The sequence below is a fragment of the Anastrepha obliqua genome, chromosome 1 (assembly GCF_027943255.1).
Source record: "Anastrepha obliqua isolate idAnaObli1 chromosome 1, idAnaObli1_1.0, whole genome shotgun sequence".
Classification (NCBI taxonomy): domain Eukaryota; kingdom Metazoa; phylum Arthropoda; class Insecta; order Diptera; family Tephritidae; genus Anastrepha; species Anastrepha obliqua.
Genome location: NC_072892.1, coordinates 140,987,814 through 141,005,776, shown reverse-complemented (window position 1 = coordinate 141,005,776; position 17,963 = coordinate 140,987,814). Strand labels below are relative to the sequence as shown.

At 36.7% G+C, this 17,963-nt stretch overlaps 1 protein-coding gene across 9 annotated transcripts in view; it reads left to right on the top strand.

Moving 5' to 3' along the window:
- The window catches only part of LOC129236335 (segmentation protein cap'n'collar), a 255,187-nt gene that overhangs the window by 225,806 nt on the left and 11,418 nt on the right, over positions 1–17,963 (top strand). For all 9 annotated transcript variants that reach the window (XM_054870673.1, XM_054870672.1, XM_054870670.1 and 6 more), the window contains 2 exons: positions 1,936–2,367; positions 2,426–2,516. In XM_054870673.1, the coding sequence (XP_054726648.1) occupies positions 1,936–2,367; positions 2,426–2,516 (523 nt within the window). The remainder of the gene's footprint in view (positions 1–1,935; positions 2,368–2,425; positions 2,517–17,963) is intronic.

The following is a 17,963-nucleotide window of genomic DNA, read 5'->3' as shown; positions in this document are numbered from 1 at the left end:
AATGTTAATAGATTCCTCTAGATGCTCGACTTCGATAATAATACTTTGCTTGGATTATATGACAAGTAGCTGAGAAGCGGAAGATATGTGGCATATTTACCGTTGAGAGACTTACACCGGTTTTAGACAGCGCATTGGCCCGGCCCGGCTTGCTTATTTCCATCAATTCAGCCGCAGGCAGTGACTTTTCTATTAGCGCAAAGTTCTTCTTTCGCTTATAGTGATGCAATTCACGGTACCTACCGTTTTGAATCCCTGACTTAAATATTAAACTCATTAATAAAAAATTAAAAAAAAGTTTATTGTTTTGTTTTTTACAATACAGTCATCAAGCCTTTTATCTGAGTCGCATGCATACATACATCATGAATTCGATAATTTCCTATAAGTTTGCCAATTTCTAGTAGAAAAAAGTAGTCATTAGCAACAATTACAAAAAAATTACGCATTGTCATGAAAATATTGGGCAGCAACAACTGCCACAACTACCAAAACTTACGTAATGTAAGCAAGCAAAAAAACAATCAGCATCGGCGCAAAAAGTCTTTGGCTGACAACAAATATTTCCCAATTCGGCCAGCAAATCAGCGTTGGCTAAATGCGCAAAGCTAAACTAAGAACCGCAAAGAGAATAAAAAAAATTTATGATTGAAGTAGATACTTGAACGCGTTTGCTGTCGATCAGCAAAACCCAAAAAATACAAATATATGATTTTTTTTTTTTAATAAAACCGACACCCCTTCGCGCACTTGTCAATTTTCTTAGTAACAAAAAAAAAAAGAACGAAAAAGTGGCTGAAATTTTTACCACGATTATTTCAATTTAATTTCGATCGATCTTAAGAGGCGATCCAGCCATGCGACTGGACGTCAATAGCCGACAGCGTGAACGTACAGCCTTTCGCAGCAACCTACAGCTGGGGAGACCTTTTCCGGCGGCGGCAAAGCGCGCCAAGCAACGATTGACGACCGCCGATCGCCGATCGCCGTTGAACGCAGATTGATTCATTGTGCACGATTCCATTGTATTGTTTTTGCTTTTGTTTTTGTATTTGTATTATATGTGCATGCTATACGTTGCTAAGCTGCCAAGCTAGAAGGCTATGCGAGCGAGGTGGCGGGTGATTTGAAATTTGAATTTTTCTGGAAAGAAACATTTCGCTCATTTTGGTTTTTTTTTTGCTGTAGGCTGTGTTATTTTTTGATTTACTCATTACAATTCTTATTATTTTTATTTTTACATGCGTTGTGAGGCTGTTTTTGTTATGCTAAAGACCCAGCATTGCACATGCGCACGTTTTTGCCACTGCTTTTCTTATTTTTTTTTTAATTTTTTTGTTTCAAATTTATTGAATTTATTCTTCTGGCTTGTAGGTGTGCAGGTATGTAGGCATATGTCTGCTGCTTGTTTACTTCTACAGCATTGTTGCTGGTTTTGTAAGCAGCTATGAAGGATTGCTGTGGCATGTTTGTGGGGGCTTTAGTTTGAATGTAAACTCGGCTGTTGAGCATTTCAAAAATGTGTATGATTGATCGCTTATTTATGGCTCGTCAAATGCAGCACCGATTTTGGTGCTATGCTCGTTTTCAATTCCCTTATTGTCTTATTTATTTTTATTGCCTATACCCCACGAATTTTTCCTGCCTTCATAATAATACTCGCACCTTGCTAAAACATCATCGATTATTGCGCTGTTGAAAACGTAATTTTGTTGCACTTAAAAGTAACAAATTAATCACCGCAACGCGAGTGAATGAGCTGATACAAAACCAAAAAAAAAAGCAAACAAAAAAAATATATATATATATATATATACATATAAGCACAGACACTATAAGGCAATAAATCTCAGCAAACAATTTATTATTTCATTTTGTACTGCAATTGAATTTGAATTTTATTTCATTTATCCCCCTCTCCCTTTCCTTTTGCAGGGTCGCATGTCTCTCAGCCGTGGCGTTTCGATGGAGCAACGCCTGCAGGATATCGCCAGTTTCTTTAATCCAATATCGGGCATGGGTGTTGTTGGAGGCGTTTCCGATATGCCGCCATATCCACATTACCCCAGTCATCCCTATTCGTACCAGGGTGCTGCTGGCATACCGGCACCACCACAACACGCCCAATATCCGCCACCACCACCGCCGCACCCACACCATCACAGCCATCACGCAATGTTGCATGCGAACGCTACTTTGGGTGACATTTGCCCCACACAGCCGCACTATGGCCACAATTTGGGTTCGGCCGTTTCGTCCAGCATGCATTTGACCAACTCTAGCCATGATGCAGATGGTGGCGCCACTAGCGCTGCTGGCAGCAATGCGGGCGCTTACAAAATGGAGCATGACATGATGTACTATACCGTGAGTGGGCAAAATAAATGTCTAAAAATGTTATTAATATTGTTTCATGCGTTTGCAGAATGCTTCTTCGGATATGAATCACACTACGGAAGGATTTATTAACTCCATTTTAAATGATGAAGATTTGCATTTGATGGACATGAATGACAGTAAGTACCCGGACTTTTATTATGAAAGATATTTAACACGAAAATGTAAACATTTAGGAACTTTTTTTTTATTGTATCAAAGAAACAAAACACAATTACACCTGTCTATATGGTTAGGTTAGGTTGGTATGGTTGCCCAAGGATGAGCAACGAAAAATAATGGATTGGGCGAAAAATAATGGATTCGTCCTTTGTGATACCATTATGTAGGAGGTGACGTGAAAGAGAAAGGTCGATGGGATACAGGGAGAGGGCGGGGAGAGGTAGTGATGGGATGGTTAGAAGCGTGTGGATTTACGAACGATGACTATGCTGCGTCTGCGTCAACCGCTTTGTGCTGCTGATGAAATTCATTAGATTTTTAATGTCAGCGCCAGCTATATGAGCAGGTGCAGCAAAGAAGTAAGAGCCAAGATGTCTGGATCTTAGCCCCGCCAGAGCAGGGCAGCTAAGGAGAAGGTGCTGAGATGATTCCACCTCATCCTCCATACATCCAGCGCAAAAAGGACTCGAGGTGATCCCAAGTCTCACAGCATGCATTTCTCGCGCATAGGGGCCTGTGAGAAAACCCACGAGATTCGAGAGCTGGTATTTTGTGAACTTCAGAAGCCCCCGGTCCACACGTGGCCAGAAGGATTTCGCGACCTTACAAGTTTGTGTACTTGCCCAACGCTCGTTTAGTTGTTGCGATGCCCGTCTTTCCAGGAGCAGCCCGCAGGTAGTCAGGAGGATCCCAATTCTCTCCCTATGCGGGGAAATCACCTGTCGCTGTGACCAGGAATCCAGATGAGGCTTATGTCAAAGAATTCGGACGCAGTCGAAAGTGAGGTCAAGTATTCCTTGACTAGTTCCGAATGCACCATCATAGAGCCGAGGGCCCTTATTGCCGCTTGGCTGTCGGAGTAAATATTAACTTTTTTGACTGTTAGTACGCATTTGAGCAACCAATCAGCTGCCTCCTTGATTGCGGCTACCTCTGCCTAGAACACACTGCAGTGGTCCGGTAATTTGAATTGGAGTCTGATGGGGAGCTCCTCGCAAAATAGTCCTCCGCCAACCTTTCCTTCCAACTTCGATCCATCCGTGAACAAGTTCACGAGTCGCTTCCCCCAAGTGTAGCCCCCCGTTCACTCTTCCCTTGATCTGTCTATATGACAATAAGTAATTTATTTTACAGAAAGTTAAGTGATACTATAACGCCATTGCTCCTAAGGTCCAGAAGCCTTAAAAGAACGGTAGTGTCAAAATTGGTTTGCCAAATTTCGTGCTGGTGATTTTTCACTCAAAGGTCGTCCAGTTGAAGTTGATGTTGTCCTAAACAAAGCAATAATCGAATCGGATCGTCACAGCACAACACGTGAGATTGCAGAGAAACTTCATGTATCACATGCATGCATTGAAAATCACTTAAAACAACTTGGATATATTTAAAAACTCGACACATGGGTTCCTCACGAACTGAAAGAAACGCATTAACAGCTGCGATTTGATAAAGAAATGTAATAAAAATGATCCATTTTGAAAACAACTGATAACTGGCGATGGCAACTACAGCAATATCAAGCGGAAAAGATCGTGGAGCAGGTCGGCTGAACCAACTCAAACCACATCAAAAGCTGATATTCATCAAAGGTTTTGTTATCAGTTCGGTGGGATTACAAAGGAGTTGTCTACTTTGAACTCTAACCACCCAACCGAACGATGAATTCTGATGTCAACATTGAACAACTAACGAAATTAAACAATGCAGTTGAAAAAAGGGGGCCGAGTTGAAAAATCGAAATGGTATTGTATTACATCATGACAATGCAAGAGCACACGCATCTTTGGTCACTCGGCAAAAATTATTGGAGCTTGGTTGGGATGTTTTGCCACATCCACCATATAGTTCTGACCCAGCACCATCTGAATACTTTTTGTTTCGATCATTACAAAACTCCTTGAATGGTAAACATTTCAATAATGATGATGATGTCAAATCGTACCTGATTCAGTTTTTTGCTAATAAAAACCAGAAGTTTTATTAACGTGGGATTATTATGCTGCCTGAAAGATGGCAAAAGGTCATTGATCAAAATGGGCAATACATTACAGAATAAAGTTATTTAGTTCCATGACAAAAATTGTCTTTGATTTTCTAAAAAAAAAACCGCAATTACTTAGTTGCCAACCCGATACATTCTGTCAAAAAAGTACCGGAAATTGTTCAATAAAACGCAAAATAATTGTTTATTATCAAAATTTTGTCGACTTCAAAATAGGCTCCATTCAAATCAATAAGCAAAGCCAAATGTCAACGATTAGTCCAGTCATCAAAGCACCTTTTAAATGCGTTTGAAGAGATTCTCTTCAGCTCTTTCAGCGAATTCTCCTGAATGGCCTCTATCGACTCAAAGCTGCATCCGCGGAGTGGCAATTTAAGTTTCGCGAAAAGGAAAAAGTCACAGGGCGCTAAATCCGGTTCGATGATATTTGTTGAGGTTTTGGTCAAAAAAGTGTTCACAATATAAGCCATGTGAGTCGATGCGTTATCGTGGTGCAAAATCCATGAGTTTTCTTTCCACAAATTGGGCCGTTTCCTACGCACATTCTCTCTCAAACGTCGCATAACTTTAAAATAATGTTCTTTTTTTACCGTAGAACCATTTGGAATGATTTCCCAGTGCACAAAACCATGATAATCCAAGAAAACGAGTAGCATGACTTTCCCTTTTGACCGACTTTAACTTGGTTTTTTGGGGTTTGGCTCATGTGGATAGCGCCATTCAGCCGCCTGTTGACTGGTTTGCATGTCAAACTCATATACCCACGTCTCATGAACCTGTTATGATGCGCTGGATAAACGTTGGGTCAGAATTCACTTGCTCAAGCAAGTCTTCAGCCACCTTCTTCCGATGAATTTTTTGCAAGAATTTCAACTCTCTTGAAACGAGTCGTGCAGCCACGCGTCTTATACCCAATGGATGGTGTAAAATGTTACGAACTGAGATTCGTGAGACAAGCTAAGGTCACGAACTACCTCCCTCAAACCTAAATGATGGTTTTCCAGCACCATTTCCTTGATTTTGTCGATGTTATCATCCGTTGAAGACGTTGATGGGCGACCAGATCGGCGCGAATCTCCCACGACTTCTCGGCCCTCTGCAAAAGCCTTATACCACTCGTAGACCCGTGTTTGTATTGTGTTGATAAGGCACATTCGCCATAGACTTTCTGCAACATTTTCAACGATTCGGCACACGAAATCCCTGCGACACTATAGAGGACAGTTGCACAAATATTTCAGGAAAATTAGAACAATTTCCGATATTTTTTTGATTAAACACGGTCCAGAATAATAAAGGATAGAATTTTCTGAATGCATTTCTGGTAGCGAAGTGTGATCAGTGGTCAATGTTACGTCCCTAACGTCCCGCTTAGTAACCAAAGCATATTAAGACTCGTTAATAAAGGTCCTGGATTGCCACATTTCTAGCAGTGATCGGTTTATATGTATATCTCTTGAATAAATTCAAGCTTCAGTCCAGGCCTGAGATTCACTTTGAGTGTGTTGAGATAACTCTTTGTTCTCTAAAAGTGAGTTAACCTGCGAGCAACCTTAACTCGGTTTTACTCTACCGATCTACCAAAGTGGTACCTACAAAGCTTTGCTTATCGAAGTTCCAAAATGTTAATTTACTCTAATAGAAGCGGGAAAAATTCAAACTTAGAGTTCTGTTATAAAAAAAAAAAGCTGCGTACGTTGTTTTTAGAAAATGAGCTTTGCCTATGAAAAGCTATTCGAAGCAGTGTTCTTACGTAAATAACCGAAGGGTCCCAAATTCTCGCGTGTATCTGCAGCAAAATATTTGAAGAAGTCAGAAAAGTTCGTACAGAAATGGGTGCAACGGTATACCGAAAATGAGGCCACAAAAAAGTATATCTCCAAAGCAAAATCAGAAGATCACTGATTTGTTTGTGATAAAGTCGAACTTATCTAGCTGAAGCAGTTGTAAGAAAAAGTGGTGTTAATGTGTCCAAGTACACGATTCGAGCACGTTTACGTGCAGAAGACCTCAAATTCCGAAGCACAATAAAAAAACGAGTTGAATGGGATAAGGCAAATACGAAACGGAATTGAGCAAACGTAATATTCACCGATGAATCTTTCTTCTGGGCGAATAGTCGCTTACATTGGTTCTGGCGCACTGCTGTTAATCAACAACTGCAGCGAACTGTTAAGATTCATGTTCGGGGCTCCTACTTCGAAAAAAGATTTGACTGTTTATTTGTCTTTACCACCAATTTGAATGCAGTTGTGATGAATAAAATTTATCAAAAATTATCATTGTCATCAGAAGCGAAGATATTTGGGGAACTAGCCAACCTTGGATTCAACAAGAGGACAGCGATTCCAAGCATCGAAGCTAAAGGTGTGTAGAGTGGAAGCAGCAAAATGCGATTGAAATGTTGGATTGACCTTCACAGGCACCTGATGCTAATCCTATTGAAAATGTTTCGGCAAGTGCTTAACTCTTCAAAGTCACAGGAAAACAAATATGGACGCTCAAACAGTTATTAAGGCAAATTCGGCTGATTTAGAGCCCATTACTCGCACAATGTGCGAAGAAATTAACAAAAAATATGACTCGAAGATGTGCAGCCATTGTGGCTAATGGTGATGACTATACATTTATAGAATATATTGCGTGTAATAGATATTATAAGCCCATGAAATGCAGTTTGTTAGCATCGAATTGGTCAAAGAGTTTGCAAGATATGACGTTCACGCTTCCATTAGACAGACTGTAGCGCAATTATACCGTATTTCATACCTTAACTCTTTGCTCTCGGATGTCTGAGAATCCATACTTACTTATATTGAATATTTCTTACCTGACATTTTTAGCTGATAAGCAACTTTTATTATACAAATACATAGTGATAAGTGGTGAAGCTAAGGTGCGCACGTATGCACTTATATACATACATACACGCAGTGAAAAGCTTCAGGAATAGAGCGGGAACAATATCGTCCCGTAAGGACGCAGATATTGTGAAAAAAGGTAAGCCTAGGAGAGGGGGAGGGAGGAGTTTGAAGAAAGTAGGTAAAGGTGTAGCTTTTGCATTGGAAATGGAAAACAAAATTTTCGATTTACGAGTATACTGCTTCAATATACAAATATTTTCAGGCGATAAGGCGTTAGAGGAACGATCAAAACAAAATACTTTTTTTTCTTTAATCAGTTTGTGATAATATGAAATATTGTTTCCTGTTATTTTTGCAATCAGTATGTATTTTTAACTTTTCTTAGAACTGACAATTTATTTTCAATCTATACCAAATAAATTGGAATTATTTTAAATTTACTTCTACTGATGTTTTCATGTGAATTCATTACGAATAATCAACATTTTTCAAGTACAATAATTTCGCCAGGTTGCTAGTCTAAAATAAGACCTTCGGCCCATTGTAATGCCTGCATTTGATTTCCACCTCCTAACTAGGTTGCTTCAACCACTTAGATCTTTTTAAGAAGATAACGACCTGCTCCCGTGAGACATTTTGCAAATTTCTTAGGTTTTCAAAAAAACAATCGTCAAGATACTTGGCACGGCTTCTTTGAAGTGCAGGACTTTCACAGAGGAGGTGTTGTACCGACCGACTCATTTTCTTCTTCATCTCCACAACTCCTGCAGCAGTCATTGTGAGGTACACCCATTCTACTGGCTAGGGTGTCCAATAGTGCAGTAGTTGATCTGTTGAATCCAAACCGATTTCGTTAAGATTTCGTAAGATTCAGTTTTGGCCAGAGCGCTTTGGAGACCTTGGAGTAGTTTTCAGTCAGAGACCACCTACTATTGCTTTTCGCGATTACGCTCAAGTCAATCGCAGTGTGCATACAGTCAGTTTAGAGAAATGCTTACGTCCTCTACCACTCGCTGTAGGTCAAACTCGGAGTCTTTCCTTGCACACTCATCCGCTCTTTCGTTTTCCTGCCACTCCAGAGTGGTCGGAGACCCAACACAGTTTGGTATTGTGTTGTTGGATAAGCGAGAGCGACCTCCTGCATTATTTAACACTCAAGTAACCAACTTTGAAGGCGTATGTTTTGTGTCAATCCATAATGGAAAACATTTGCTATCTTTTAGAATTCATTTTTCTGCAGCAAATCTAAGGAAAAATACACCCTGCCAGGCCAAAATTGCGATTGAAAGGCTTTGTGTGTTACTCGCATTAAAACGCATCATTTACTATCAGGTGACTATCTCCAAATTATAGAGTAGTTGGCGTACCACAAATTTTGTTCACGTTTTGGGCTACTCATGTTTTTTAGCGTTCACGTTGTCGAGCGTGCGCTGTATTATCGAAGGTCGTAAGCTCTCTTTGAGAACGCAATTCATTCAACTTCTTTGGCTTAATAGAAAATGTTTTGTAAATAATCACAGCCGTTCCACAAATTTAAACATTTTTACAAGACACATTCAGCTGCAGTCAGAGCCGTTTCTATAGGGTGTGCCATCAGCTATTTGAAACTTGTACTACTGATTGCCTTTAATTCATTTTTATTAAAACAGAAAGTTAGGTTAACATTCTCCTTTCACGAAATGGGTCGTCTCGACCCTCACTTGAACAACGTTGGTAAATATAAAAAATTTTACTAAATGATGAATAAGCTTCTAAATTCGGTAGAAGGGAAGCGTGTGCGTGAAACTGAATCTCTCGAGTGCATAGCCGAAAAAAATTACTTTTGTTAATGAAAGTGTGCAAGTATCGGGTGTTTTTTTAGCAGCATGAGAACTATCGAAATCGACAACTATGGTCTGATAGCTGAGAATGGCAAACTGTGCTAACATTTCCGTTCAGTAAGGCTTGGCAAGTCATCATGAATCGTTTAACGTCAGAAAAACGCTCCCAAATTGTGGAAATTTTCATTGAACCAAAAAAATAATAATTGTTATTCTGTTCACATAGTTCATAGCGCTTTGTCGGCATCATCGATGATCAAATGAAGAAGGACTGTAACGGTAGGGTGAATGGCGAGTGCTATAGATCCATGCTGACTGATTTTTTGTTTCCAAAATTAATCAGCTAAACATCGACGACATTTGGTTCCAACAAGGCAGCTCAACTTGTCATACAGCGCGCTTAATAATCGATTTATTCCGATATTCAAGCCACCATTGACGCCATACGTACGGTCAGATCTAAGTAGTAGTCAAAAATTCGACTGATCAACTGGAGCATGTAACTCGTAGCCGCAACGGACATATGCCGAATACCATTTGCAAAAAATAAATGCCATGAAATTATCTACCAGATTATAATAAAAAATTCATACATCCACCAATATTTCTGTTTTGTATAATCATTTTAAGTTCTCAAGCTCTTTTAAAAAAACACAAGATGCCACAACTCGTCGTCTTTTTTAGGAGTTGAACATTTCACGCACATCTTTGAGGTGAATTTTGAGAACAGACCTCAGTATAATGGTACTGCATAGCCAGCCGTGAAAGTCATTTGAATAAAAAATTTTTCCATAATTAACCGTAAAAATTGTCTTATCAAATGGAAAAACCCGCATTGAAAAAAAAAATCATTCCTTTCTTAAAGCTATGCATTTCACCTTAAATTTCACGTTAAATGATGATTAAATGATTAGAGGGGTCATTAACTAAGTTCTGTGTGGTAGAATTTCCTCACAGAAAATTACATTTTTCTTTATTTTTAGCACAAATATACATTTTAAACGAAGAATCAGACGGTCTTAATGGCACCTCTTCCATTTTCAAGAGCCAAAAAAATAAAAAATCACAAAAATGCCATTCAAGCTTTTGTGTGGCCTGAAAGAAAATTAAAAAATTTTTTAAGAAAAAGTTATCATTACATTCTACCATTTGATAAAAATATATGCACTTTGAATAGGTTTGTGTGTGTATGTGTGAACCAACGGGCTTTTATAATTTCTCGCCCAAAACGAGCGCTTTTTTTTATCAGTGGGTCAAAGCTTGATATTCAACGTCACTGCCAGCAGCGCGGTCAAGGTGCGATAACTCAAAGTGCAAAACAGCAACAGAGAAAAATATAATAAAAGCATTCATTCAGTCGGAGCGCCGAAGTATGTTCGGGTGTGTGGGTTTGTATGTGCGTGTGGTTTGTGAGAAAATGTGTGCACTGTGTTAATGAGAGCTTGAGTGCAGTAACAACATATTTAGCAAGGCGTTTGCTGAGTGCGACTGTTTTGGCAATTAATTATTGTATTTTTTGTACTTGTATTTACTTCTGTATGTACATTCACAGCTATGGAGAGAGAAATAGCGCACTTTACCATAGTAACATTTAATGATGATTATTTTTGCTGGATGACCCATTAAACCGGTTATGTTTTCACAAATCTATTTAAGTTTAGTATTCTAAAAAAAAATAAAATAAAAAAATAAAGAAATAAAATAAATAAATAAAATAAAAAAATAAATAAAATAAAAAATAAATAAAATAATAAAATAAAAAAAAGAAATAAATAAAATAAAAAATAATAAAAAAAAATATAAACATAATAAAAAAAAATATAAACATAATAAAAAAAAATAAAAAAAATAAAAAAAAAAAATATAAAAAAAAAAATAATATAAAAAAAATATAAAAATAATAAAAAAAAATATAAAAAAAAAATTATATAAAAAAAAAATAAAAACACAGAAGTTAAATAAATAAAAGTTCACTGAAATACCGCACTTTTATCGATGTGCAAGAAAAACAGAAATTAGTTATGTCAAATTGTTTAAATTTGTTCATTTATTTTTTATCTGATTAGCATTTGGTTGAGTATCAATTATTTTTTAAAACTGCGAAGGTGAAACTTTCCTTCACTTTGGGCATCTCTCCAAAGGAATGGAGTTCCATGTTTCCTGTACTCCTTGATATAGTCCATTGGCATTTTAAAAATGTTTTTTTTGTTTTTGCCCAACCTTAACCTCAATATCGTTCTACGGATTTTCAATGCGGTTAAGGTCGGTTCTTTGCGCTGGCCATTCCAGAATGCCAATTTTTCACCACTTTTGCTGGGTGGTTATCATGAATGAATACCCAATTAAGTGGCTTGGACTCAAGGGAATATGTCTCTATCGTATTTTTGAGCATTTTGATATGTTCATTATTAAATTAATTGAATATTATTATTAATAAATTAAGATATCCATACTGCCTTAATTTATTCTGACTATTGGGCCAACTACAGTCCCAGAAAATGATCTCCAAGCTTTCAAGTTACCCCCACCGTGCTTTGCAGCCTTTTTTGTATACCGGGGATTGAACTCTTGGTTTTTGCACGATGATCAAAGGGAAATAAAAACAAAAGGTCTTCCCAGTAGTCACAATCATATTAATATTAGTTTCGTCCGTAAAAAGTATTTTTTCCCCAGAATTTTACGTCTTTGCTTTGCGACAGACAAACGTGCCTTGATATACTGTTTTTTTCGACAGTAGCCATTTTCTTCGTTGGCACAGCCATACAATTTATTTCCATTGAGGCGCCTTCGCTCTTTCCTTAACGATGGCCATGTCGCCTTGTTCTGCCGGATTGTGTTCTTTCACACAGGCGTCTTTCGAAATTTTATTCTTTTAAGCATACTTTTGTCTGGACTAATACATTTGATCACATTGTATGCTATTATAATATACGTGAACAACTCATCATTTCTGCAATTCAACGAAATCATTCCAACGCCGTTCTATTCTATCACTTTTGTGGATCGATTTATTTTTTGCCTCAAAATAGGTCTCAGTTTCAGCGATAATCACTGCATTTGAGAGAAATTTCTTGCCGGCAAGCAGTTTTTTTAGGTCTGCGAACAGCCAGTAGTCGCTGGGAGCCAAATCTGGCGAATATGGTGGTTTGGGAGCAATTCGACGTTGACTTGTGACACGATCGTTGCCTCGGTGAAACAAAAGAGTGAGCAAACCACTTGTGAGCGGCACTCACTTTGAACAGAGCTTTTTCGTAGTCAAATGCTCATGTAATATAAAGCCAAAGCGTTCTTTTCATATCTTTACGATGTCAGCTAACTCACGCAACTTCACTTTTCGATAATTCAAAACGATTTTGAGTGAACCATCGTTTTAATGTTGCTTCTGATGAAGCGGAGTCCCCATAACAGCAGTGTAAATTTAAAAACGTGTAAAATTAAAACATGAAATTCTTTTTGTTCCATTGTTTTGAAAATAACAAAAGTAGCGTCACTCTTAGCACAACCACTCACGAATCATGAAATTTAAACAGCTGCCTTTTTAAAATTCGTACTAACTGAAAATGAGGTGAATGCAATAAAACTAGTGCCATCTATGTGTTACGAAGAGGAGGATGAGATGGCGGACCACTTTCTGAGCGTCTGACTCGCTTTCGCCCGAATCGGGCTTGAGGTCTTTGGTGCTGATATGTTAAGAAGCGACCACCTTGACTCCTTGGCACCACAAGATCTACTCAGATTTCTTCGGAGGTCGGGTAGATTTAAAGAAAATTAAAAATGGAATCCGAGTTCAGTACAATGGACTTAATTGTGTCTGAGTAGCTGTACTTGCTAGTTGTCCCTACAAAAAAAAAAAATTGTTACACGCGTGATTTGTCAGCCCATGTGTTATATATATAGAGAACACTATAAGTGCGCTATTTTCATGTCCACAGCTGTATGCAGGGTTCTCACAAAATAATTTCGCCTCAATTTTTTATTTTTTATTGTAAGTAAATTGTTTACGCTTTTTGTGCTTTAAACTAAAATTAAATTTCGTTTAAATGTAAATGTTTGAGTTGCGATAAAATTTCAGGGCTTTTTGTTTTTTTGTTATCTCCTCCTTTTGAGTTTTCATATCTAGAAATCTACAAGCAGCAAAGTCGAAGGTTATTGCATGCGATTGTGTTTTTGCTGTAATTAAATTGATTTATTAAATTTCACGTTTCTTTCACACTACTCTCACTGTTTTGCTTTTTTTTTTTGTTATATTTATATATTTATATGTATATGTGTGCATGTGTTTTGTAATTTGAATACCACTTTGAGTAGATCAGATGATATTTCACTCGTTCATCATTGCCTTCTGTGATTCTTGAGCGTTTGCGCTCTCCGAGCACCGTGAGCAAACTTTGTTCTGGTGCTGCTCACCACCATAACGCCCAGGCAAAGAAAAGTCTACGTTCTTGCTCCGAGCTTCTGCTTTACCTTCGAACAGTCGCTGTAACGCGCTGTAGCGGATTGCTTTATCGCCGATTTTCGCAGATCATTGCTGGCATGCGAGAACAAGTCGATCGTAAAGTTAAGAAAAAAAAAACAAAGAATATTAAAAATATACACTCGTTCACGTACAAACATACATATGTACACATACATACTCGTTTATTGAGTTTCTTGAGTGCGCACAAATTTGAATAACTCGTCGCAGATTCTCGATGTTTTTATGTGCCTAGTTTTTTTGTTTTCTTTTTACATATTCTATTCGATGGAGAATTTCGCTTAGTATTTACGTGCCATTGAAACGTGCGAGAAAGCTTCTTTTATTTGTTGAATGCGTAATTAAGGCGCGTCTTTCGAGCTGAATTGATCATCATCACCACCTCACCAACATCGCTGCCAGCATAATTACGTGCAAATATTTGATTGCGTGAATAAGTTTTTGTAAATTCAATTTAAATCGCAAATTATTGTGAATTGAAGGAAGAAAATAGAATGAAGCCAAATTTAAATACTATTTTTACAATGAATTAGCGTAAAATTTTTGTAAAATTAAAATCAAAAGCAAAAAAAAGGAAAAAAAGGAAGAAAAAAAGAAAATAAAAGGAAAAAAGTGTGCTTGTTTTTTGTTACTCAGCCAATTGAAAAGGGAAAGTGATAACTCAGCTCAAGGCAAAAAAAAGTTCGGCGTCGAAGTGTGGATATTCTTAAAACGTTCGAGTTCTGCCACATACCCGCGCGGGTGTGCGTAAACGAATTGCCAGCAATCGCAAATCGCAATATTTATTTCAAAATACAGAAAACAAAGACAAATTTGCATATAGTAAAATGTATTCGAAAATAATCGCCACTGTATAGCGCTCCGTGCAACGTGCGCGTATTCATGACTGCCTTGCTGCTGGGTCGCAATTGCCCCATTCTCTCTTGACCGCCATTCTCGGCCGGCAGACAACTGTAATATTACTCAACTACACTACCACCACAATCGCAAATAAGCGCGCTGTGTTGGTGGCATTACTATTTACCGCAGAGCAGAATATATTTGTGCTCAATATTAGGCCTGCGGCGTCTGGCTGTGTGTTAAATTTAGCTTATTTAGAAAATTTATTCGCAATTCAACAGGTGAGTGCATATGTAAACACACACATACATATTTCAAAGTTTATATACACACAAATATACATACATACATACACCATATATGCGTACCTACACATGCAAAGTTAGTGATTTGACTTTTTTCGCCGCCGGCTTGTTGAATGAGTGAGCCATTTGGCTTGTTGCCCATTGGTTTGTTGGCGTTGTAGCGTTTGCCCATGGCTCATGCCTCATGCATCATTCTGACTATGCTTAGGTTGTGTTTTTGTTTTTGCTTTTGTAGTAAAATAGTTTTTCGTTTGTGTGAAAAGCGTGATCGGTGCTGAGTAGACAAAATTAAAATCATCAACGTTGGGTGGCACAGTGTGGCTTCGTTAATTGACATCAGGAGGAGAATTTAAACAAAAATATTTTTTTGTTAAAAAGCAGATCATATATATATATATATATGAATATATTCGACTATAAATGTAGTTAGTTCGCAAAAAGGTTTTCGTTTACATTGCCTGGGTGCAGAACTGCCAGGGACTTATGCGGCGACATAAAGGAATCCCGCATTTTCGGTGTTCCTTTAAAAGAAATTCTACAGATTCATAAGCATACATATGTACGTATGTATACCTGTATAACAGGCATGTAAAGGGTGATCAGATTAAAGGTGCTTTCGGTACTTCCAATAGGGTTTTTTTGTTTTTTGACAGATCACGCGTGACTACTGTCAAACTAAAAACATAATTTTTTTGAGTAATCATTGACATTTCATCATGAAAAGGCTTACGCTTCGGCAACGTTTACAAATCATACAAATGGTACTACAAAAATTGACGCTCTGTGAAAAGTGTTCATCGCGCGCTCACGCCAACTTTAGGTGTTCTGGTTTAATGGCTATGTCAATAAGTAAAATTGCGCTCTTTGGGCAACCCGAGCAACCCGAAGCCATTCAAGAACCGTTTTGTGCGGTTCTAGTGCCTATAGGCTGGAGGAATCATCGGCACATATTTCTTCACAGACGAGGCTGGCGCTAATGTAACAGCGAATGGTGAACACTATTACGCCATAATAAACAACTTTTTGATACCAGAAATTGAAGCCCGTGATTTCCACAACATTTGATTCCAACAAGACGGTGCTACTTGCCATATAGCTCGTAAAACATGATTTACGTGAGTTTACTCCATCGCCGTAACGGTGTGAAATCTATCTCTCGTCTCGGACCAGTGAATTGGCTGCCAAGATCGTGTGATATCACACCTTTGGAGTTTTATTTGTGGGGGGTATGTGAAGTCTAAATGCTTTGTAAATAAACAAACTTTGATTGAGGCATTGGAAGCCAAAATTTAGCTTACTAAAGTTATTTTCAAGATACCGACCGAAGTCCTCCAGCGAGTCATTCAATTCAAAAAATAAATGTTATGAATGGTTCTACACAAAAATAATAAAGATTGTCAAATCAATTTGTATTTTTGTTGTTTTATTTCAGTTTAAAATCCGATACCTCTAAATTGATCACCCTTTATATTATAAATAATAGGAGCGCAACGAATTGTCGAATTTTAACCAGTTCTTTTTATTCATTTTTTTATGTTTTTATAAAAGTGTAGAACATTCTTCTACAAAAATCATGAACCTCAAAGGTTTAAACTTGGCACAAAATTTACAAAAATTTAACAGGTTTCAAAAATTAAAAAAAAAATCAGAATCTTCAAATTTGATGTTTCATTCATTAACTATTTCAACTTAATTAGAATCTCTAGATAACTTCAATCCATGCAGTTTTAGAGCCCATTTGATTTTGTTATACTATTGTACCAGTTTAAGGTCCTTTAAAATTCACGTTGCTCTTTAATATAATAATATATTTTTTTTTTTTTTACTTTATTATACTTGCTTCTTCATATAATGAATGCTCGACGTCTTCTTATATAAAATTAAACGCCAGCAGCGAAAAAATGGTTAAAAATCAACGAGAGTTTTGATTCACTTGAAACGGGCTGTAAAACTGCATATATAAGAATATTTATTCGTAGGATATACAAATACAGACAGCAATGAATTATTCGATACAGAGTTTCCGAAAATATGCTTCGATTTAAACCACCCCGGCCTTGGTATTTTCTAAAAAGCTGACTTTCGAAGAAAGATCAACATGAGTAAGTTGCTGGCTGTTCACGTTAACGAAGCATTACTGTAGTCACGTACACATTTATATACTCGTAGTTAGATATAGTTCGTTGCGCGGTTCGTTACTATGTGGGATTTTGGGATTTGTTGTGGGTGATGGTTTCTGTTAGTCTGCTGCCCAGGGTTTATGATAGTTAATATGCTTGTGTGTGTGTGTGTGTGTGTGATTTATGCGATAGTGCGTGATTATTGATCAGTTTAAGAAAGCGCTCTTCGAGTAATTTAAAGCCTAAAACGAATGCGAACATTTCTCTTTTTAAAGTAAAAAAAATCTTATTTCGCTTTTCGTATCATATTATTTAATTTCTTCTTTCAAATTTGATTTTGTTTCTTCAATTTGTATTTTTCACGTTCTTTTCCACGAAGTTTTTTTTTTACTTATTTAAGGCAGCTTCTTTAAATTTTTTTTTTTTTTGCGAATGAGGGGGTTTAAAATGCCCTTCTTTACATATTTCGTTATATTTTGTTCTTTTTTTTTTGGATTCGTGAAGGCTAAAGAGAACCAAACCGCTTGATTTGATTAAACATTTTAAAAAATATAAAATAGATAATAAAAATTAAAAAAATATATATAAAATAGATAAAAAAACAAATAAAATAAAAATTTATATAAAAAAAATATATATATAAAAAATAAAAATTAATTTAAAAATATAAGAATAAAGAAATATATAAATAAAAACATCATTCGAATTTCTTATTTTATTTAAATTTGTATTTATTTTTTATATCATTTTATTTTAGTATTATTATTTTATTCATTTTCTTACTTTAAATAATTTATTTTATTTGGCTCTATTTTATTTAATTTAACTTTATTTTATTAATACTTGTATTTATTTTTGTGTATCATTTTATTTGATTATTATTGTTAATAATTTTATTTTATTTGTTTTTTCCTCTACTTCACTTAATTGACTTTAGTTCACTCCATTTTATTTAATTTTATTTTATTTTGTTAATTTT